This window comes from Bos taurus, chromosome 5 (assembly GCF_002263795.3).
Source record: "Bos taurus isolate L1 Dominette 01449 registration number 42190680 breed Hereford chromosome 5, ARS-UCD2.0, whole genome shotgun sequence".
NCBI classification, from domain to species: domain Eukaryota; kingdom Metazoa; phylum Chordata; class Mammalia; order Artiodactyla; family Bovidae; genus Bos; species Bos taurus.
Window position 1 is genome coordinate 77,184,644 of NC_037332.1, and position 23,131 is coordinate 77,207,774.

Genomic DNA, 23,131 nt, shown 5'->3' on the forward strand with positions numbered 1-23,131 from the left:
CAAGGATTTTGGCTCTCTTAGCTCTCACCAACAAGTCTCTTCTCTAATTAATTTCATAATATATGATTTTGATTTGTCTTTTAATAGAATTTCTAAAGTTATTTTTCTATTTCATAAATTAGATTCTCAACAATATCAATGTGACTGTTGTTCCCCATCACCCACTATGCCATTTTATTCTTCCTTCTGAAATATGTCACAAAAAATACTTATTTAATGTCTCTCCTAAATTCTGTATCAAACTCATTTTGTTACTCTGATTATCTACCTTAGTCTCCTCCTTTGCAGCTACTGCTTTTCTACCAAATCTACCAAATTTTAAACATTGCCAACTTTTTTTTTTTTCAGTTCAGTTCAGTTGCTCAGTCGTGTCCGACTCTTTGCAACCCCATGGACTGCGGCAAGCCAGGCCTCCCTGTCCATCACCAACCCCTGGAGCTTACTCAAACTCATGTCCATTGAGTCGGTGATGCCATCCAACCATCTCATCCTCTATTGTCCCCTTCTCCTCCTGCCTTCAATTTTTCCCAGCATCAAGGTCTTTTCCAAAGAGTCAGTTCTTCATGTCAGGTGGCCAAAGTATTGGACTTTCAGATTCAGCATCAGTCCTTCCAATGAATATTCAGGACTGATTTTCATTAGGATGGACTGGTTGGATCTCCTTGCAGTCCAAGGGACTCTCAAGAGTCTGCTCCAATACCACAGTTCAAAAGCATCAATTCTTCAGCACTCAGCTTTCTTTATAGTCCAACTCTCACATCCATACATGACTACTAGAAAAACCATAGCTTTGACTAGACGGGCCTTTGTTGGCAAAGTAATGTCTCTGCTTTTTAATATGCTGTCTGGGTTGGTCATAACTTTCCTTCCAAAGAGCGAGTGTCTTTTAATTTCATGGCTGCAATCACCATCTGCACTGATTTTGGAGCCTAAGATAATAAAGTCTGTCACTGTTTCCACTATTTCCCCATTTATTTGCCATGAAGTGATGGGACCAGATGCCATGATCTTAGTTTTCTGAATGTTTGTTTTAACCCAACTTTTTCACTCTCCTCTTTCACTTTCATCAAGAGGCTCTTTAGTTCTTCTTCGCTTTCTGTATGTTGTATATATCAATTCAAGACAGCAACATGGGAGGATCCTGAACTCACCTCCTATCATGGGCACACGGAATTTACAGCCACAGATAGAACAATTCCCTCTGAAAGAAACTAAAAAATTAGATGAGCAACTCCTACATATCAGGCAAATGACAAAAACCCACACTGAAACAGGCTGGAGAGGCTGAGACACAGTCTCACCATAAACCTCACCCAGGGGTAGTGACCCACAGCTGTGAGGGAACTCACAACATTCAGCTTCTCTGTGAGGAGCAAAGGGTTTGGGCCCTACTTCTGGCAGCCCCAGCTTCTAAGAGCTGCACCTGCAAGACAGGCCACCAAAACATCTAGCTTTAAAGCAAACAGGGCTTGTATTCATGAGAACAAGGCAGAGTGAACTAAGAGTTCTTGAAGGGATTGTACAGGTTCACTGTGGCTAACCTCCCAGGTTACAGTGCAGAGCGAGCAGAAAAAAATACCCATGTCCCAGTTTCCCCTTGAAAAAGGTATTTTTGCATGTACTTCAAAAGCTGCTCCCTGAGCCTCCAGCTTCCAACTGGGCTGAACCTAAATACTAAGAACCTCCTCTAGGGAAACTGATAGATCTTAGACAACCTAAACTAATGGGACCCACTAAGAATAAGGTAGGCTATTTGGACAATCACAAAGGTTCGAGAGACAACCAAGATCTAGGGCAAGGTTGAACAATAAGATGCATCTCCTACACAAGGCCACTCTTCAAGACTTGGAGAGGTTGCTGTTTATTCTAATGCACCCAAACCACCACAGAGACTCAAGGAAAACAAAGAAACAGAGGAGTATGTTCCAAACAAAAGAACAAGATAAAACGTCAGGAAAATAGCCTTACTGAGATGGAGATCAGTGATATAGCTGATAAAGTTCAAATTAACAGTCATAAAAATGCTAAAATAGCTAAGATGAACAAAGAGAGATTTTCAACAGAAAGAAAATACAAGAAAGTACCAAACAGAGTTCAACAACAGACTACATGAAGCAGAAGAATCAGTAAACTTGAACAAAGAGCACTGGAACTCATCTGCTGCTGCTGCTAAGTTGCTTTAGTCGTGTCCGACTCTGTGCGACCCCACAGATGGCAGCCCACCAGGCTCTGCCGTCCCTGGGATTCTCCAAGCAAGAATACTGGAGTGGGTTGCCATTTCCTTCTCCAATGCATGAAAGTGAAAAGTGAAAGTGAAGTTGCTCAGTCGTGTCTGACTCTAATCAGCAGCAAAAAGACAATTTAAGGGACTTATAGGGCAACATTAAGTGGACCAACATTCACATTATAGGAGATTCAGAAGAAAAAGAGAGAAAGGGGCAAAAAACTTGAAAAAATAATGGCTGATAATCACTGCAACTAAACTGGGGAAGATAAGAGACATTCAGATCCAAGAAGTTCAGAGAGTTTGTATAAGATGAACCGAAAGAGACCCAAACCATTTATAATTAAAATGTCAAAAGTTAAAGACAAGGAGAGAATTTTTAAAATAGCAGTACAAAATGACTTATTATGTATAAGGAAAATCTCCCACAAAATCAGTAGATTTTTGAATAGAAACACTGCAGGTCAGAAAGGAGTGAGTGGCACAACATATTCAAAGTGCTGAAAGAAAACAACTGCCAACCAAGAAATCTCTACCCAGCAAAGCTGTCTTTCATCATGGAAGAAGAGGTAAGAGTTTCCAGACAAGGATAAGTTGAAAGAGTTCATCACCACTAGACTGGCCTTAAATGTTAAAGGGATTCCTGCAAGTTGAAACAAAAAGGAGTGAGTTAGTAACAGGGAAACAAAGTATGAATTTCACTGATAAAAATAAATATATAGTAAAATTCAGAATAATCTAATGTAAAGATGGTAGGTTAATCACTTGTAAATCTAGTGTAAAAGACAAAAGAACTAAAAATAATTAGCAAGGGAGGGGAGTCAAAGCTTTATATAAGAGTTTTAGAAGAGAATACACTATACTGATGTTATCAATTTAAAATAGACCATATTATCAATTTAAAACAGACTTATAAATAAGTTTTAAATAAGCTTCTTGGTAACCACAAATCAAAAACTTATAGTAGAAATGTAAAAGATAAAGAAAAGGCATCTAAACATACCACTATAGAAATATCATCAAATCACATAGGATGAGAATAAGAAAAGGAAAAAAGAAAAGGAATGATAAAAGTCAGAAAACAATTAACAAAATGTCAACAAGTACATTATCTATCAAAAATTACTTTCAATGAAAAAAAAGTTACTTTAAACGTTAAATGGGCTAAATTCTCCAAATAAAAGAGTGCCTAGAGGCATTTAAAAAAAAAAAAGGACCCATCTATACACAGCCTATAAGAGACTCACTTCAGATGTAACATAATACACACTGAAAGTGAAAGGATGGAAAGAGATATTCACATTCAAATGGAAACCAAAGAAAGCTGGGGTGGCCATACTTATATCAGACAAAATAGACTTTAACACATGATTCACTGGGGGATTTTGGTAGAAACTAAAGTCCGTGGCCCATGATTTGTTATGTAAGAGAATATTGAAACATCTCCATTTGAGTAAATATCACCAACTTTTACTGTACTTCATGTACTTATTTGAAGCCTGAGAAACGCTGGACTGGAAGAAACACAAGCTGGAATCAAGATTGCCGGGAGAAATATCAATAACCTCAGATATGCAGATGACACCACCCTTATGGCAGAAAGTGAAGAGGAACTAAAAAGCCTCTTGATGAAGGTGAAAGAGGAGAGTGAAAAAGTTGGCTGAAAGCTCAACATTCAGAAAACGAAGATCATGGCATCCGGTCCCATCACTTCATGGCAAATAGATGGGGAAACAGTGGAAACAGGGTCAGACTATTTTGGGGGGCTCCAAAAATCACTGCAGATGGTGACTGCAGCCATGAAATTAAAAGACGCTTACTCCTTGGAAGGAAAGTTATGACCAACCTAGATAGCATATTGAAAAACAGAGACATTACTTTGCCAACAAAGGTTCGTCTAGTCAAGGCTATGGTTTTTCCTGTGGTCATGTATGGATGTGAGAGTTGGACTGTGAAGAAGGCTGAGCACCGAAGAATTGATGCTTTTGAACTGTGGTGTTGGAGAAGACTCTTGAGAGTCCCTTGGACTGCAAGGAGATCCAACCAGTCCATTCTGAAGATCAGCCCTGGGATTTCTTTGGAAGGAATGATGCTAAAGCTGAAACTCCAGTACTTTGGCCACCTGATGCGAAGAGTTGACTCATTGGAAAAGACTCTGATGCTGGGAGGGATTGGGGGCAGGAGGAGAAGGGGACGACAGAGGATGAGATGGCTGGATGGCATCACTGACTCGATGGACGTGAGTCTGAGTGAACTCCGGGAGTTGGTGATGGACAGGAAGGCCTGGTGTACTTCGATTCATGGGGTCGCAAAGAGTTGTTGGACACGACTGAGCGACTGAACTGAACTGAACTGAAGTGCCTCACTAAAGCATTTTAGTATTTCATTAGAGAGTGATAGGCAGTACAGCAGGCACATATAGCAGGCACCTCTGTGCAGGGGAACAGAACACCCAGTACAAATACACCATGGTTCACTGCATCTTGCCCTGAAAGAGCAGACTCTACACTTACTGGCGGCATTTTTTTCCCCAGTCCTGTAGGTATTATTTCCTCTAGAATACATTCTTTTATTTTACCTGGTAGTTGACAAGGTGGATCTTTGCAGGAAGCTCTTTTAAAAATGCCACAAGGGGCTTCCCTGGTGGCACAGTGGATTAGAATCCGTCTGCCAATGCAGGGGACATGGATTCTATCCCTGGCCTGGCAAGATCCCACATAAGCTAAGTCCCTGCACCACAACTACTCAGCCCGTGCTCTTGAGCCCATGAGCCACAACTACTAAGCCTGTGTGCCACACCAACTGACACCCACGCACTAGAGCCTGTGCTGAGCAACAAGACAAGCCAGCACAAAGAGAAGCCCATGTGAGTGAAACCAACACCTCCAAGCAGCAGCTGCCCTGCAACCGAGGAGGGTTTCTCTGGCCAGTATTGCTCCTACCAGTCTACAGCATGGGGAATATCTTTGCAAACCTATTTAAGGGCCTTTTTGGCAAAAAAGAAATGTGCGTTCTCATGGTGGGCCTAGATGCTGCCGGAAAGACCACCATCCTGTACAAACTAAAGCTAGGTTAAATGGTGACCACCATTCCCACTAATAGGCTTCAATGTGGAGACCGTGGAATACAAGAACATCAGCTTCACTGCGTCGGACATGGGGGGCCAGGACAAGACCTGGCCTCTGTGGTACCACTACTTCCAAATCACACAACGTCTCATCTTTGTGGTCGACAGCAGTGACACAGAGCATGTGAATGAGGTCCACAAGGAGCTCATGAGGATGCTAGCAGAAGACAAGCTCAGGGACACTGTTCTGCTCATGTTTGCTAACAAATAGGACCTTCCCAATGCCATGATGCAGCCAAGATCACAGACACGCTAGGTCTGCACACTCTGCGCCACAGGAATTGGTACATTCAGGCCACCTGTGTCTCCAGTGGGGATGGGTCTATGAGGGACTGGACTGGCTGTCCAATCAGCTCCAGAACCAGAAATGAGCTATAGTCTTCTCTCCTCCCCTCTTACTCCCTCCTCCCCTCTCATTCCCTCCTTCTACCCTTGTTTTACTCTCACGTGGCAAACGTGCCCCTATGATGTGAGTGCCAGAAGCTGTCTCCATGGTTGGTCACAGTGTGCTTCACCATGCTGTAAATGTGCAGCTGCAGCCTGCAACTGGGTTTTTATTTAATGTGAATAGTTCTTGTTTCCAATGAGTCAGTTTCTGGTACTCCTGTTCAGTATTGTGTGGTAGTCACTTAAGTCCTGTCCGACTCTTTGCAACCCCATGGACTGTAGCCCACCAGGCTTCTCTGTCCATGGGATTCTCCAGGCAAGAACACTGGAGTGGGTTGCCATTTCCTTCTCAAATGCATGAAAGTGAAAAGTGAAAGTGAAGTTGCTCAGTCGTGTCCAACTCTTCGAGACCCCATCGACTGCAGCCTACCAGGCTCCTCCATCCGTGGGATTTTCCAGGCAAGAGTACTGGAGTGGGTTGGGGTGCCACTGCCTTCTCCATGTGGACTATACACATATAGAAAACAACAGAATACACATTCTTCTCAAGCACATAAGGAATATTCTTCAGGATAGGCCACAGGACAAGTCTTAAAAATAAATTTTTAAAAACTGAAATTATATAAAGTGTCTTTCCCAATGATCATGGTATAAAACTAGAAATCAATTTTAAGAAGAAAATTGGAAAATTCACAAATTGTGGAGATTAAACAATATGCTACTGAACAACTGTACTGGGCTTCCCTTGTGGCTCAGCTGGTAAAGAATTCACCTGCAACGCAGAAGACCTGGGTTGGGAAGATTCCTGGAGAAGGGAAAGGCTGCTGCTCCTCCTGCTGCTAAGTCGCTTCAGTCGTTATGACTCTATGCGACCCCAGAGACGGCAGCCCACCAGGCTCCCCCATCCCTGGGATTCTCCAGGCAAGAACACTGGAGTGGGTTGCCATTTCCTCCTCAAGGCTACCCACTCCAATATTCTGGCCTGGAGAACTCCATGGACACAGTCCATGAGGTCGCAAAGAGTTGGACACAACTGAACTACTTTTACTTCACTTCACTACTGAACAGCTAACAGATGAAAAAAGTCAAGAGAAATCAAAGAATATGTTGAGACAAATGAAAATAGAAATATGGATACCAGACCTCTTAGAATGCAGCAAAAGCAGTTTTTAGAGGGTAGTTCACAGCAATAAATACCTGTTATTTAGAAACAATAAGGATCTCTAATAAAAAAATTAATTTTACACCTCAAGGAACTATTAAAAAACAAAGCCCAAAGTTAGTAGTAAAGGGAAGGATTTATCAAAGATCAAATCAGATAATGAAATAGGGACTAACAAAAAAAAAAAAAAGAAAAGAAAAACTAACAGCCAGCTCTTTAAAATGATAAACAAAATGGACACACATTTAGCTAGCCTCACCAAGGAAAACAGAGAGAGGACTCAAATAAATGAGAAATGATAGACAGGTCACAATGAATATCACAGAGATATAAGATCATGAGAGACTAGTATAAACAATTATACATGAAAAAGTTGAACATTCCAGAAGAAACAGACAAATGCCTATCAAAAATCTAACGAGATTGATTCATAAAGAAAAAGAAAACCTAAACGTATCAATTACTAGTAAGGAGACTGAATCAATAATTAAAACCACCCAACAAAAGTCTAGGTGCTGAGAGCTTCACCGGTGAATCCAAACAATCAAAGAATTAACACTCCTCCTTCTCAAATTAGAGCCAGACATCCTGGAATGTGAAGTCAAGTGGGCCTTAGGAAGCATCACTACAAACAAAGCTAGTGGAGGTGATGGAATTCCAGTTGAGCTATTTCAAATCCTGAAAGATGATGCTGTGAAAGTGCTGCACTCAATATGCCAGCAAATTGGGAAAACTCAGCAGTGGACACAGGACTGGAAAAGGTCAGTTTTCATTCCAATCCCAAAGAAAGGCAATGCCAAAGAATGCTCAAACTACCGCACAATTGTACGCATCTCACATGCTAGTAAATGCTCAAAATTCTCCAAGCCAGGCTTCAGCAATACGTGAATCGTGAACTTCCTGATGTTCAAGCTGGTTTTAAAAAAGGCAGAGGAACCAGAGATCAAATTGCCAACATCCGCTGGATCATCGAAAAAGCAAAAGAGTTCAAAAAAACATATTTCTGCTTTATTGACTATGCCAAAGCTATATTTGACTGTGTGGATCACAATAAACTGTGGAAAATTCTGAAAGAGATGGGAATACCAGACCACCTGACCTGCCTCTTGAGAAACCTGAATGCAGGTCAGGAAGCAACAGTTAGAACTGGACATGGAACAACAGACCGGTTCCAAATAGGAAAAAGAGTACATCAAGGCTGTATATTGTCACCCTGATTATTTAACTTATATGCAGAGTACATCATGAGAAATACTGGGCTGGAGGAAGCACAAGCTGGAATCAAGATTGCTGGGAGAAATATCAATAACCCCAGATATGCAGATGACACCACCCTTATGGCAGATAGTGAAGAAGAACTAAAGAGCCTCTTGAATGTTGTTGGAAGGAAAGTTATGACCAACCTAGACAGCATATTAAAAAGCAGAGACATTACTTTGTCAACAAAGGTCTGTCTAGTCAAGGCTATAGTTTTTCCAGTGGTCATGTATGGATGTGAGAGTTGAACTGTGAAGAAAGGTAAGGGCCGAAGAATTGATGCTTTTGAACTGTGGTGTTGGAGAAGACTCTTGAGAGTCCCTTGGACTGCAAGGAGATCCAACCAGCCCATCCCAAAGGAGATCAGTCCTGGGTGTTCACTGGAAGGACTGATGCAGAAGCTAAAACTCCAATACTTTGGCCACCTGATGCAAAGAGCTGACTCATTTGAAAAATCCTGATGCTGGGAAAGATTGAAGGCAGGAGGAGAAGGGGACGACAGAGGATGAGATGGTTGGATGGCATCACCGACTCAATGGACATGAGTTTGGGTAAACTCCGGGAGTTGGTGATGGACAGGAAGGCCTGGCGTGCTGAGGTTCATGGGGTCACAAAGAGTTGTTGGACACGACTGAGCGACTGAACTGAATTTCCCAAACCCTTCGAAGAAAGAACAGGAGGGAATAATTCAAAATTCATTTTATAAGGCCAGCATTACCTGATACCAAAACCAAGGCAGGACCACCACAAGAGAAGAAAATTGCAGGCCTTTATCCCACAAAATCAGAGATGCAAAAATCCTCAACAAAATTACAGCAAACTGAATTCTGTAATTCATTAAAAGGATCATATACCATGATCAATGGGATTTATTCCAGGGATGCAAGGACGGCTCTGTTACACACAATGCATTAACAAAATGAAGGATAAAAATCAGATGACTATCTCAATACATGCAATATATTTGACCAAATTCAATATCCATTCATGATTTAAAAAAAAAACAACTCAACAAAGTGAATAAAAGAGGGAGCATACCTCAACTTATTAAAGGCCATATATGATAAGCTCACAACTAACATACTCGATGGTAAAATGCTAAAAGCTTTCCCTCCAAGATCAGAATCAAGACAAGGGTGCCTACTCCTGACACTTCTACTCGACAAAGTATTGGAAGTTCCAGCCAGACCATTAGGTAAGAAAAAGGCATCTAAGTCAGAAAGTAAAATAAAACTGTTACTATTTGCCATGATATTTATGTAGAAAATCCTAAAGACTCCACAAAGAATTGTTAGAACTAATCAATGAATTCAGTAAAGTTGTAGGATACAAAGTCAATATGCAAAATAGGTTTTGTTTCTATACCATAATAATGAACTACCAGAAAGAGAAATTAAGAAAAAAATCCCATTTACAATTGCTTCAAAAGAATAAAATACCTAAGAATAAACTTAACCAAGAAGTTTATTTAAAAGACCTGTACATTAAAAACTATAGAACACTGATGAAATAATTGAAGATACAAATAGAAAGATATTCTGTGCTCATGGATTAAAAGAATCAAGATTGCTAAAATATCCATACTACCCAAAGTAATCTACAAATTCAATACAATCCCTATCAAAATTCCAATAACATTTTTCAAAGAAACAGAGTAAATAATCCTAAAATTTATAAATAGGATAGCCAAAGCAATCGTGACAAAGAACAAAACTAGAGGAGAGTCATCATAACATGCTTCCTGATTTCCAACTATGTTTAAAAGTTGTAATAATCTGGGAGTTCCCAGGCAGCCTAGTGATTAGGATTCTGAGCTTTCACCATCATGGCCCTGGTTCAATCCCCGTGGTTAAGGAGCAACTGAGATCCTTCAAGTCACAATAAGATGATGCCATAAAAGATACCACCTCATACCTGTTAGAATGGCTATTACCAAAAAGGGAAGAAATAAATGTTGTGCAGGATGTAGAAGAAAGGAAACCCTCATATGCTGTTGGTGGGAATGTAAATTGGTGCAGCCACTGTTTTAAAAACAGATAAAAGGAACAGAGAGCTCAGAAATAAACTTACACATATATGAACAATTAATTTACAAAGACAACAAGAATATATAATGAGGAAAGGATAGTCTCTTCAATAAAGTGTGTTGGGAAACACAACAGCCACATGCAAAAGCATGAAACTGGACTACTATCTTACACTAAACCAACAAACAAAAATCAGCTGAAAAATGGGTTAAAGACTTGAATATAAGCCCTGAAAATGTAAAACTCCTAGAAGAAAACACATAGGCTGTAAGCTCCTTGACACTGGTATGGGTGATGATTTTTTTGGATTTGACACCAAATCAAAGCCAACTAAAACAAAAATAAACGAGGAGGAGTACAAAAAAACTAAAAAGCTTCTGCACTGCAAAGGAAACCATCAATAAAGTGAAAAAGGAACCTATGGAATGGGAAAATATATTTTCAAACCACTTAACCAATAAGAGGCTAACATACAAAATATACAAAGAACTCAGACAACTCAATAACAAACAACAAAAGAAACACACACACACACACACACACAAATAACCTGATTTAAAAATGAACTTTGGGGGATTCCCTGGCAGTCAAATGATTAAGACTCCAGGCTTACACTGCCAAGGGCCAGGTCTCATTCCTCATGGGGGAACTAATATCCCACAAGCCACATGACATGAACAAAAATAAATAAAAATGAACTTGGAAGCCAAGTAGACATTTTTCCAAAGAAGACATACAAATGGAAAATAAGGACATGAAAAAAGGCTCAACATCACTAATCAGTGTCTTGTGTGTGCTTAGTAGTGTCGGACTCTCTATGACCTCATGGGCAGCAACACTGGCTGCTGCTGCTGCTGCTAAGTCACTTCAGTCGTGTCCGACTCTGTGCGACCCCAGAGACGGCAGCCCACCAGGCTCCCCCATCCCTGGGATTCTCCAGGCAAGAATACTGGAGTGGGTTGCCGTTTCCTTCTCCAATGCATGAAAGTGAAAAGTCAAAGTGAAGTCGCTCAGTCATGTCCGACTCTGTGCGACCCCAGAGACGGCAGCCCACCAGGCTCCCCCATCCCTGGGATTCTCCAGGCAAGAATACTGGAGTGGGTTGCCGTTTCCTTCTCCAATGCATGAAAGTGAAAAGTCAAAGTGAAGTCACTCAGTCGTGTCCGACTCTTAGCGACCCCATTGACTGCAGCCCACCAGGCTCCCCCGTCCCTAAAATCTCCAGGCAAGAACACTGGAGTGTGTCACCATTTCCTTCTCCAATGCATGAAAGTGAAAAGTCAAAGTGAAGTCGCTCAGTCGTGTCCAACTCTTAGCGACCCCATTGACTGCAGCCCACAAGGCTCCCCCGTCCCTAAAATCTCCAGGCAAGAACACTGGAGTGTGTCACCATTTCCTTCTCCAATGCATGAAAGTGAAAAGTGAAAGTGAAGTCGCTCAGTCGTGTCCGACTCTGTGCGACCCCAGAGATGGCAGCCCACCAGGCTCCCCCATCCCTGGGATTCTCCAGGCAAGAATACTGGAGTGGGTTGCCGTTTCCTTCTCCAATGCATGAAAGTGAAAAGTCAAAGTGAAGTCTCTCAGTCGTGTCCAACTCCTAGCGACCCCATGGACTGCAGCCTACCAGGTTCCTCCGCCCATGGGATTTTCCAGGCAAGAGTACTGGAGTGGGGTGCCATTGCCTTCTCCATAAATGAGTGCAGCCACTATTTTAAAAAACAGTATGGAAATTCCTCTAGAAGTTAAAAATAGAGCTATGATCCAGCAATTCTACTTCTGGGTATTTATCTAAAGGAAACAAAAACACTGAACTGAGAAGATATAGGCATCACCCTGTTCACTGCAGCATTATTTCAAATAGCCAAGAAATGGAAATAACCTAAATGCCCACAAGTGTATGAACAGATAAAATAAATGTGTGTATGTATACACACGTACACACACACACAGAAATTTAGCCATTAAAAAAAAGAAGGAAATCCTGCTATTTGCAACAGCATGAATGAACTTTGCTAAGTAAAATAAGTCAGAGAAAAAGCAAACAGCGCATGATCTCATTTGTGTGTGGAATCTAAAACAAAAACAAACAAGTCATAGAAAACAGACCAGTGGTTGCCAGAGATGGGGGGTGGGTGAAATCGGTAAATGTGATCAAAAGGTACAAACTTCCAGTTAAAAATCAATCACGGGGATGTTAAGTACAACACAGTGATTATAGGTAATAATATACTATAGTGTATATTTATAAAGTGTGAGGGTTACTAAGTGAAAGAAAGTGTTAGCTGCTCAGTTGTGTTGACTCTTTGCAATCTCCTGGACTGTAGCTCGCCAGGCTCCTCTGTCCATGGGAGATTCTCCAGGCAAGAATACTGGAGTGGGTTGCCATTCCCTTCTCCAGGGAATGGAGAAAATCTTAATAGGAAATCTTAATAGTTCTCATCATAATAAAGAATTGTAACTGTGTGGTGACATGTTAACTAGACTTATTGGAGTGATTGTTTCCCAATGTATACACATGTCAGATCATATGTTACACAACTGAAATTAATATAATGTTTACATGTCAATCATACCACAATTTTTAAAAATTTATGTGTCAACACACATACACAGAACAAAACATGTCTGGGCACTCCCAATTTTTACCTCAGTATTCTAAATGCCATCAGTTTCTTCAACAATTGGTTAGATCAGGGCTTGTTTCCCCCTGGTGATATAAACACTCCCAAGTCTGCCCTCTTTCCTCCACAAAGGTAAGCAGCTACGGGAGCTTCAAAGTGGCAAAAGCCACAGCCAGCTTGCTGTGAAAATAGGGCTCACTTGGCACTGCAGTGTCTTCTGCTCTTTACATCTCTCATAGTCCCCAAACTGACTCAATATCCTGTATACTTAGGGGCTAAAAATTTGTGTATATGGTCTCAGTGTAATTTTTAGTTTCTTCCAAACTGCACTGTATTGAGATTTATAATGTCCTGGATTTATATTTTGAGACGGACCCTTAACATTTTGTCATAGCTTTAGCTCTTTCTGATAACTATGATCAACTGGGAACAGGAAGTTGTATTCTTTTCATGCAACTGAAAATAGAATTGTTGTAAATATTCATTCATGCCACATTAAGCAAAGCTGATTTAGTTTTTAACTTCTAAGTTTTTACTTTTCATTGCATAAAGCAGACCTCTCAATTGTTTATTTTGATATTAATATAACAGATAAAAATGTACATTTACTAAGTTTTTAACTTTTTATTTTGAAGTAGTTTTAGTTTTACAGAAGGTTTCCTTAATATTTTTCATGTTTATTTTTAGAGTTCTTTTCAAATTTTTTATTTTGGGCTGCACTGGGTCTTGGTTGCTGCATGCAAGCTTTCTCTAGTTGCAGCCAGCAGGGGCTACTCTCCAGTTGCAGTGTGCAGGCTTCTTATTGCAGTGGCTTCTCTTGTTACAGACCATAGACCCCAAGGCACAGGCTTCAGCAGTTGCAGCTTGCAGGCTCAGTTGCGGCACATGGGCTTAGCTGCCCCAAGGCATATGGAATCTTCCCAGCCCAGGGATCAAACTAATGTTCTTTGATTGGCAGGCGGATTGTTAAGCACTGAACCACCAGGGAAGTCCTGTCTCATTTATTTTAAATAAAATATTCCTGAGTATCCTTAGAAATATTAACTTTTGGAGTATTTAAATAAATAAACTAACATGTTTTTACCACAAAGCTCAAACACTCCACCTATTGAGAAAATGGGCTTCCCCAGTGTACTTCAGACAGTAAAGAATTCACCTGCAATGCAGAAGACCCAGGTTCGATCCCTAGGTCAGGAAGATCCCCTGGAGAAGGGAATGATTACCACTTCAGTATTCTTGTCTGGAGAATTCCATGGACAGAAGAGCCTGGAGGGCTACAGTCGATGACGTTGCAAAAAGTCGGACACAACTGAGTGACTAAGCACACAGCACACACACACACTGGCAAAATATAAATCTAAAATTTAAACCAATTCAATTATCCCAGATCCAAACTTGCTAAAATGCTAAAGACCTTAGGGAGCAGTTTTTTTCCTGGTTATAAAATACAGACCCAGTGCTGTCTGGAACATAAATGGTAACAGTGAAATATAGATATCTGAAAAGCAAGAGTAATATTCAGAAAAATCCCTACTTTTTTCATAAAAGCAGGAAAACTTGGGGAATGTGGCATGAATCTACATATTAAAGAACTCAGTGAAACTCCACCATAAAACACAAAGAGATCCACATGGGGACAAATTATAGTCAAACTGGTGAAAGACAAATATTGAAAGCACCAAGAGAGAAGCAGAGAATCAACTCAAATACAGGGGATCCTCAATAAGATTAATAATACAATAAATTTATCACTAGACATCTTGGATGCCAGAGGTAATAGTATGACATTTAAAGATGTGAGACAAAAAAATCCATCAACCAAGAATTCTAGATCTAATTTAATACTTTGAGGGCAATACTCCCCAAAGCAATGCAGATTCAACACAACCCCTATCAAAATCCAAACAATCTTGTCTGCAGAAATGGAAATACCAGTTCTAAAACTTCTATGGAATGAATGGCAAGGGACTCCTCACTGCAAAACAATCTTGGGAAAAAAAAAAAAAGAACAAAGTTGGGAGGCTCATACTTTTTGTTTTCAAAATATACTACAAAGTTACAGTAATCAAAACTGTGTGTGATACTGACTTAAGAGGACACCTAAAGACCAACAGAAAATAATTGAGAGTCCAGAAATAAGCCTATACATCTATAGGCAATTGATTTTCAACAATAGTGCTGAGCCCTAAAGTGGGAAAGGATAGTCTCCAACAAATAGCCCTGGATCAACTGGACAGGCACATGGAAAGGAATGAAGGTGTACCCATCAGATCAGATCAGATCAGTCGCTCAGTTGTGTTCAACTCTTTGCGACCCCATGAATCGAAGCAGGCCAGGCCTCCCTGTCCATCATCAACTCCCGGAGTTCACTCAGACTCACGTCCATCGAGTCAGTGATGCCATCCAGCCATCTCATCCTCTATCGTCCCCTTCTCCTCCTGCTCCCAATCCCTCCCAGCATCAGGGTCTTTTCCAATGAATCAACTCTTCGCATGGGGTGGCCAAAGTACTGGAGTTTCAGCTTTAGCATCATTCCTTCCAAAGAAATCCCAGGGCCAATCTCCTTCAGAATGGACTGGTTAGATCTCCTTGCAGTCCAAGGGACTCTCAAGAGTCTTCTCCAACACCACAGTTCCAAAGCATCAATTCTTCGGTGCTCAGCCTTCTTCACAGTCCAACTCTCACATCCATACATGACCACAGGAAAAACCATAGCCTTGACTAGAAGAAACTTTGTTGGCAAAGTAATGTCTCTGCTTTTGAATATGCTATCTAGGTTGGTCATAACTTTCCTTCCAAGGAGTAAGTGTCTTTTAATTTCATGGCTGCAGTCACCATCTGTAGTGGTGAACCCATACTTCATACCGAACACAAAAATTTACTCAAAATGGATCAAAACCTAAATGTAAGAGCTGAAACTATAAAACACTTAAAAGAAAATACAAAATAATAATAAAATAATAAATTTTCATTACTCTGGACTTGGCAATGTTATATATGACACTAAAATCACACGCAACAAAAGAAAAAATAGATAAGTTAGACTTTATCAAAATTGAAAACTTTTGTGCCTCAAAAGAATGATCATGAAAGTAAAAAGATAACCTTCAGAATGGGAGAAAATATGTGCAAATCATATACTGATAATGATCTTGTATCCAAAATACATAAAGAACTCTGGCAACTCAACAATAAGAAGACAAATAATCCCAACAAGCACCTAAAAAGATATATATTTCATTAGTCACTAGGGAAATACAAATTGAAACCACAATGAGATACCACTTCACATTCTCATCAGAATAATAAAAAGACACAATAACAAGTTTTGACAAGTTTGTAAACAAATTGGGACCCTGGTAGTTTGCTACCATAAATAATCTGGGGCTTCCCTGGTGGCTCAGATGGTTAAGACTCCTCCTGCAATGCAGGAGACCCAAGTTCAATCCCTGGATTGGGAAGATCGACTAGAGAAGGGAATGGCAACCCACTGCAGTATTCTTGCCTGGAGAATTCCGTGGACAGAGGAGCCTGGTGGGCTAAGAGTCAGACACAACGAGTGACTAACACACACACACACAGTGTAGAAACAGTTTGGTGGCTCCTCAGAAACTTAAAATATAGAATTACCATATGACCTCATTTTATTTGTAGATATATACCAAAAAGAACTAAAAACAGGCATTCAAATATTTGTACACAAATATTCATAGCAGCACCATTCACAACAACCAAAAGATAGAAACATTCCAAATATCCATCAATAGATGAATAATAACAAATATGGTAAATACACACAATAGAAGATTAGTCACCAATTAAAGGGAAGCACTGGTACATGCTACAATGTGAATGTATCATGTTATACTAAGTGAAAGAAGCTAAACTTAAATGGCCACATATTGTATGATTCTCTTTCTATAAAATTTCCAGAAAAAGTAACTCTATTAAGAAGGGGAAAAAAAAAAGGTGGTTGTCAGGGACTCAGGGGAAAGAGAATTACAAAATGACTGCTATGGATACAAAGTTTTCTTTTGGGGTGATGAAAATATTTTGGACCTAGACAGAGGTGGTGGTTACACAACATTATGAATGTACTAAATGCCACTGAATTGTACACTTTAAAATAGCTAATTTTTATGCTATACACATTTCACCTCAATGACTTAAGAAACATTTTTTTTAAGTAATCAGCACAGAGATCTGATCTTTTAAGGTTTACACAGAGAAACTAGGGAAAAAGAAACGGAAAGGGAAAAACATGAGTTTACTTAAGAGTACTCACAATATTTTAGGAATTAAACACTGAAGGAATGAAACTAAGATCAATATTTGGCACCAAATTACTAAACTTAGTGAAGCCATCATCTCTACAGTTCAGTTCAGTCACTCAGTCGTGTCCAACTCTTTGCGACCCCATGAACCACAGCACGCCAGGCTTCCCTGTCCATCACCAACTACCGGAGTTCACCCAAACTCATGTCCATTGAGTCGGTGATGCCATCCAACCATCTCATCCTCTGTCATCCCCTTCTCCTCCTGCCCCCAATCCCTCCCAGCATCAAGGTCTTTTCCAACGAGTCAGCTCTTCGCATGAGGTGGCCAAAGTATTGGAGTTTCAGCTTCAACATCAGTCCTTCCAATGAACACCCAGGACTGATCTCCTTTAGGATGGACTGGTTGGATCTCCTTGCAGTCCAAGGGACTCTCAAGAGTCTTCTCCATGGGAGAATGGCATTGAAATATGTATAATATCATATATGAAACGAGTCGCCAGTCCAGGTTCGATGCATGATACTGGATGCTTGGGGCTGGTGCACTGGGACGACCCAGAGGGATGGTATGGGGATGGAGGAAGGAGGAGGGTTCAGGATGGGGAACACACGTATACCTGTGGCAGATTCATTTTGATATATGGCAAAACCAATACAATATTGTAAAGTTAAATAAAATAAAAATTTAAAAAAAAAAAAAAAGAGAGTCTTCTCCAACACCACAGTTCAAAAGCTTCAATTCTTCGGCGCTCAGCTTTCTTTGTAGTCCAACTCTCACATCCATACATGACCACTGGAAAAACCATAGCCTTGACTAGACGGACCTTTGTTGGCAAAGCAATGTCTTTGCCATGTAGGTAAAGTGTAAGACAGAGACATTACTGCCACTGCGAAGTTTACCACTCGAACTAACTACAGAGCATTTACTACATCTGTAACTCACTCACTGTACACTACTCCATTAAATGTGAATGTGAGGTGCTATATATATGCTGCTGCTGCTGCTACTGCTAAGTCGCTTCAGTCATTAAATGGCTTAGATGACAAAGTAATGGTGTACTTATATTCAAATCAAGAAAAGTTTTTTTCCAACATATTGAGGAAAATATGAGAAAAAAATACATTGCTTCTATTCTTATGTAGTTCTTCTATAACTGATTAATAAAGGATTGAATTTCAGTTATTAAGGGCATGAATGGAGATAACCCCCATTAAATCAAGTCTAAAAACTGAATATTTTTTTAGACTCCTGCATTAATCCTAAACATTAACATGCAAATATGGCATACACATATATAGCATATAACTACCACTATTAGGATGGTTTTTGCTGACATATGTTAATAATGACTTTCACAATGCTGAGATCTTTACTTTTCTACCCTGTTCCCTCCCTAATTTTGCCAACAGATTTACTCACTGAAATAAATTCTATCTCATGCAAGGAAAATCTTTCTTGATTTTAAACTATTTATGCTAACACCCTATAGCTCTGATTCTTTTACTGCTTCAGGCTTTTTAAAGCATTGAGACCCTATTAAAAGTATATGCAAAGTTTCTGATCTACAGCTAGGAAACACAAATTACTATCAAAGAAGATTTAATTTCTTCTCCTCTATTTTTATTTACAAAACCGATTGATTTTGATAATAAAAGCCCAAGTGTTTAAAAAATATTATCCAGTAACTCAAAGTATTTATCTTTGAAGCATCTACTACATACACAGAGACTGTACCAAGCAGCTAGGAATAGGAACACAGCAGTAAACAAAATAAACTCAAAAAAAATATTCTCATAATTTACTATATTAATGAACCAGAGTATCTAGCTATTGCAAACATTAAGTTACAAGTACCATAATATGTGAAGGCAGAATTGAGCACATATTGGTATAGGATCTATATCAATCCTATAATCAACCGAGGAAATGTGTTTCTGAAATAATTTCTAAGAAGCCCCTCTCGCCCACCCTAGACAGGATGTCTATGGTTTCCAGGGTTACTAGTGTCTGGAAATACTCTATTTTGAGTTCCCTCTTAAAATATTTATACCCTGTACTCTATATTCGGAGAAGACAATGGCACCCCACTCCAATACTCTTGCCTCGAGAATCCCATGGACCGAGGAGCCTGGTGGGCTGCAGTCCATGGGGTCGCTACGAGTCGGACACAACTGAGTGACTTCACTTTCACTTTTCACTTGCATGCATTGGAGAAGGAAATGGCAACCCACTCCAGTATTCTTGCCTGGAGAATCCCATGGACAGAGGAGCCTGGTGGGCTGCCGTCTATGGGGTCGCACAGAGTCGGACACGACTGAAGCGACTTAGCAGCAGCAGCAGCAGCGATGAACCTGATGGAAAGTGAGGAAACCGTCCCCTTTCCAACAGAAAACATCATTTTAAAAAGCCTGTGGTTGATTCTCTTCAACCAAGAAAACGAAAAAATGAAATGTATACTTCTCTGTCATACTAAGTTACTTCTTCAACATTTCCACATGTAAAAATGTATTATCTACAAGAGATGTCAACATGAAAAGATCAGAGAACCTTGATGCCCAATTTAGATGGAAGTCAAAAACCACTGCCTACGCAGAAAAATTGACTATCTCTTCCTTATATCCACAAACTCCAAGTACAAGTTGGTCTGGGTTTTTTTGTTTGTTTTTAACTGCTTCGGTGTTTTCGAAACGGGAATCACACGGCAGGAAAACACTCAGGTGCACCCAAATAGGGGCCCTCCTGGGCCCCGACACCGAAGTTCCAATACTGATTCCGCAGCCCCTGAGCAAGGCAAGGAGGGAAACAAACACCCCGCCGCCCTGAAACCAACCTAGAAGGGGCTACCCGGCCCCGCGTGCCCCACGCGTCCCCCAGGTGCCCTTGGAAGCAGCGGCCCGCGGGCGAAGCCGCGCCCGGTCCCCGCGGACTCCAGTTCCGCCCGCCCGTCCCTCTCCCACCCCGCCCCCGGGACCCGCGGGACCGCCGCGCCGGCTCCGCCCCTCGCCTCCCCGCCAGGCCCCGGACTAAGAGCCCGGGTGCAACGCAGCCCCAGGCGCCCAGGCGCGGCAGCGCCCTCCTCCCACAGGCCGCGAAGGCCGGTCGGGGAGCAAGCGCTGCCGCAGCCTCATCCAGGCCTGCGCCCCAGGCTCCGGCCTGGACAGAAGCCGCTCTCCTCTCTCACCTGCGTTCCCACCACCACGATCTGAGGCAGCTGGATGATGTCGGCGCCCACCGTGTTGAAGACGTCCTGGAGTTTGTTAATAACAGGAATTAGCGCCTCCATAACTCGTAACACACAAGACCCCAGCCGTGCCGGCCGCGGCAATGAATGGGGCCGGGGCCCAGAGTCAGCCTCCTTCCTCCTCTCCCCCGCCCTCTCCTCGGGAGCCGGCACCCATTGGACCCCGCCCGCTACCTGCCCCCTCCCGACGGGCCATGCGCCAAGACGGAGGCGCTGGAAAACAGACGCTGCCGGGAGTTGTAGTTCTGGCGAGGCGGACCGCCGGGCCTACAGCTTCCGGAAGGCTGTGCCGTGCAGGCGGCTCGCCGACGTGGAGGGAAGGATGCTTGGGATTGGGCTGCTGTCAAAAGAATAGGGAGCGAGGCCCAGAGAGTCAGAAGGAAGAGATACATTTATACTTGTCCGCGAGGCAAAATAAGTGTGAAAATTTCGGATAGGAATACGTGTTAAATATAGCGGAGTCTGTTAATTATCCAGGACGTCATTTCCTGAAAAGGACACTGTCAAGTAGAGCTGGTTGGAAAGGCTTAAAAATCGTAGCCTCAGACACCCCAGCCAAGTACAAATGGTATGCAGGCTGATACTAGAAGATGCGAGGTGCTATTCTGCAACAAAAAATGCAAAACCAGCTCAGATTAGAACACGAGGGCTCTCTAGAATGTTAAAATGTATTCAGAAAAACTATGAAAGTGCCAGATTTTCAAGAGAAGGGCTAGGGCTGGGCCCTCATTCTCTATATTTTGTATAAATATGTATTCACTGTGGCCTGATTTCTGGCAAAGTGGAAAGCTGATAACTGCCTTACTAGCTGTTTGCTAAGTGTGCCTACTGTTTTATTCCTAAATGTTTTTCTTTTTTAGATGGACAGTATCTCTCCTCTACTGTGAACCTCCAAAGCTTTCCTCTCTCACAATAAAAAAAGGTGATATCTGAGCAAAGAGCCAAAGTAGGGGAGGAAAAAGACCCCTCCCCTACTTGACTTTTTCCATGGTGTATCTCCATGTAACATGGTACTTACTGAACTTGTTAACTATCTCTCTCTTCTAGATTACCAGCTTGTAGATGCCAGGGATTTTTGACTGTTTAATTCACTGATGCATCCCTAACCCCTGGAAAGGGACAAACAAGATAGTCCCAAACTCATTATCCTCTGAGTTTGCAATCTAACAGAGGATGACACCATAATAGACAAATGCGTGAAGTGCTATGACTGCGTTTATTATGGAGTCCTTTTTCTAATCCAAGATAGGAGTGAAAGTTCAAGCAAGACTTCCTAGAAATTACTAGGTACAATCTCCTTGAGAGTAAGGACCACCCCCTTGAAAGTAAGGACCACTGCACAGCTTTACTGAGTACCATCACCCGCACAGCCATACAATATCATGTGCTAAGTCATTTCAGTTGTGTCCAGCCCTGCGACCCCATGGAGTGTAGCCCACCAGCCTTCTCTGTCCATGGGATTTTTCAAGCAAGAACACTGTAGTGGGTTGCCATGCCCTCCTCCAGGGTATCTTCCCGACCCAGGTATCAAACCCACATTTCTTATGTCTCTTGCATTGGCTTTACTACTACTTCCTTACTACTAGCACCACCTGGGAAGCCCCCCATACACGTTGGCTGTGGGGAATATGCTTGATTTGTTCAGCAAGACACATGAGAGATACTCAATAAATACTTCTGAACAAATGAATTAAATTTCATCTAAGCTAAGACCTGAAGGTCCATTAGTGGTGTTTTGGCATCAAGTTTTATGAACATTTCCTTCTATTTTTTTTTTTTTTTATTTCAGAGTCAAAATGAGACAAACAACTTGAGAATTCCAAAAACAGAAAGCAGACCAAAGATAGTATTTATTTTCTACCAAAGATAGTATTATATAACAGTCAGATGTTACCCACTTTGTTTCTCAGAATTCTGTTGATGGAGCTTTTGGTCTCTTCTTTATCTCTGAGCAGTCTATATTTTGTCTGAGATGAAAAGACAGACAAAAGGGGAAGGTAGGCTCACAGTGAAGCTCCATGGGCATAACCAGTAACTGCTTCATAGGGGCAAGGTGCCCTGGGCAACAACTATGCAACTGCTTTTCCTTTATTTGTGACCTCAAAGGACATAGTCTTTTTTATTTGTTAATGGCAAAATTTAAAGAGCAGGCATGTATAATATATAATATAATATAATATGAGGTAATATTATAATATATCCATGGGGTCACAAAGAGTCGGACAGGACTGAGCTACTGAACTGAACTGAATGGGGAAATTGTCTGCAGACGGTAGTCAGTTAGGTGGCTCAGAAGCTAACAATTGAATCTGCTAAATAGTGAAGTACTGACAGACCATTAGAGGGCAGCGTGACAATACAATTAAGAATTAAGAGCAGCAGAGTCTTATTTCTTCACCCTATACTGTTTTCTTCCCTTTGCTCCACGCCCATATACCAGTGGAACTTATCACCTCCTTTAATCCTCCCACCTTCAGAACATGTGGCATATTTTATTAACTGTTTGAAATAATAGGCTGATTTTACCTCACAAAAATGCCAACAACAAATGTTACTTGTTTGGCATCCCTGTTCTTAAACACCTACCCTATCTCTGGGAATTTCTCATTAGCCTCTTTATATCTGTACTTCAGGTTCCCAAAATGTCGTTTGGCATTCGTAGAAACTCCTCAAACCTCCTATCTCCTCTGTTTTTCAGGACTCTCTTTCACCTTTCCTGCTGCTGCTGCTAAGTCGCTTCAGTCATGTCTGACTCTGTGTGACCCCATAGATGGCAGCCCACCAGGCTCCTCCGTCCGAGATTCTCCAGG

General features: G+C 41.3%; 1 protein-coding gene and 1 pseudogene across 8 annotated transcripts in view; one reads left to right on the forward strand and one right to left on the reverse strand.

Moving 5' to 3' along the window:
* The window catches only part of DNM1L (dynamin 1 like), a 60,629-nt gene extending 40,189 nt beyond the window's left edge, over window positions 1–20,440 (reverse strand). For 7 of the 8 annotated variants that reach the window (XM_005206853.5, XM_005206852.5, XM_005206849.5 and 4 more), the window contains exon 1: window positions 20,262–20,410. In XM_005206853.5, coding sequence (XP_005206910.1) covers window positions 20,262–20,363 — 102 coding nt within the window. In that variant the 5' untranslated portion in view covers window positions 20,364–20,410. Of the gene's footprint in view, window positions 1–20,261 lie in introns of all 8 variants that reach the window. The other variant, NM_001046494.2, reaches the window with a different exon arrangement.
* LOC101907810 (ADP-ribosylation factor 1-like) lies at window positions 4,924–6,268 on the forward strand (annotated as a pseudogene).
* Window positions 20,441–23,131: the final 2,691 nt, after the last annotated feature.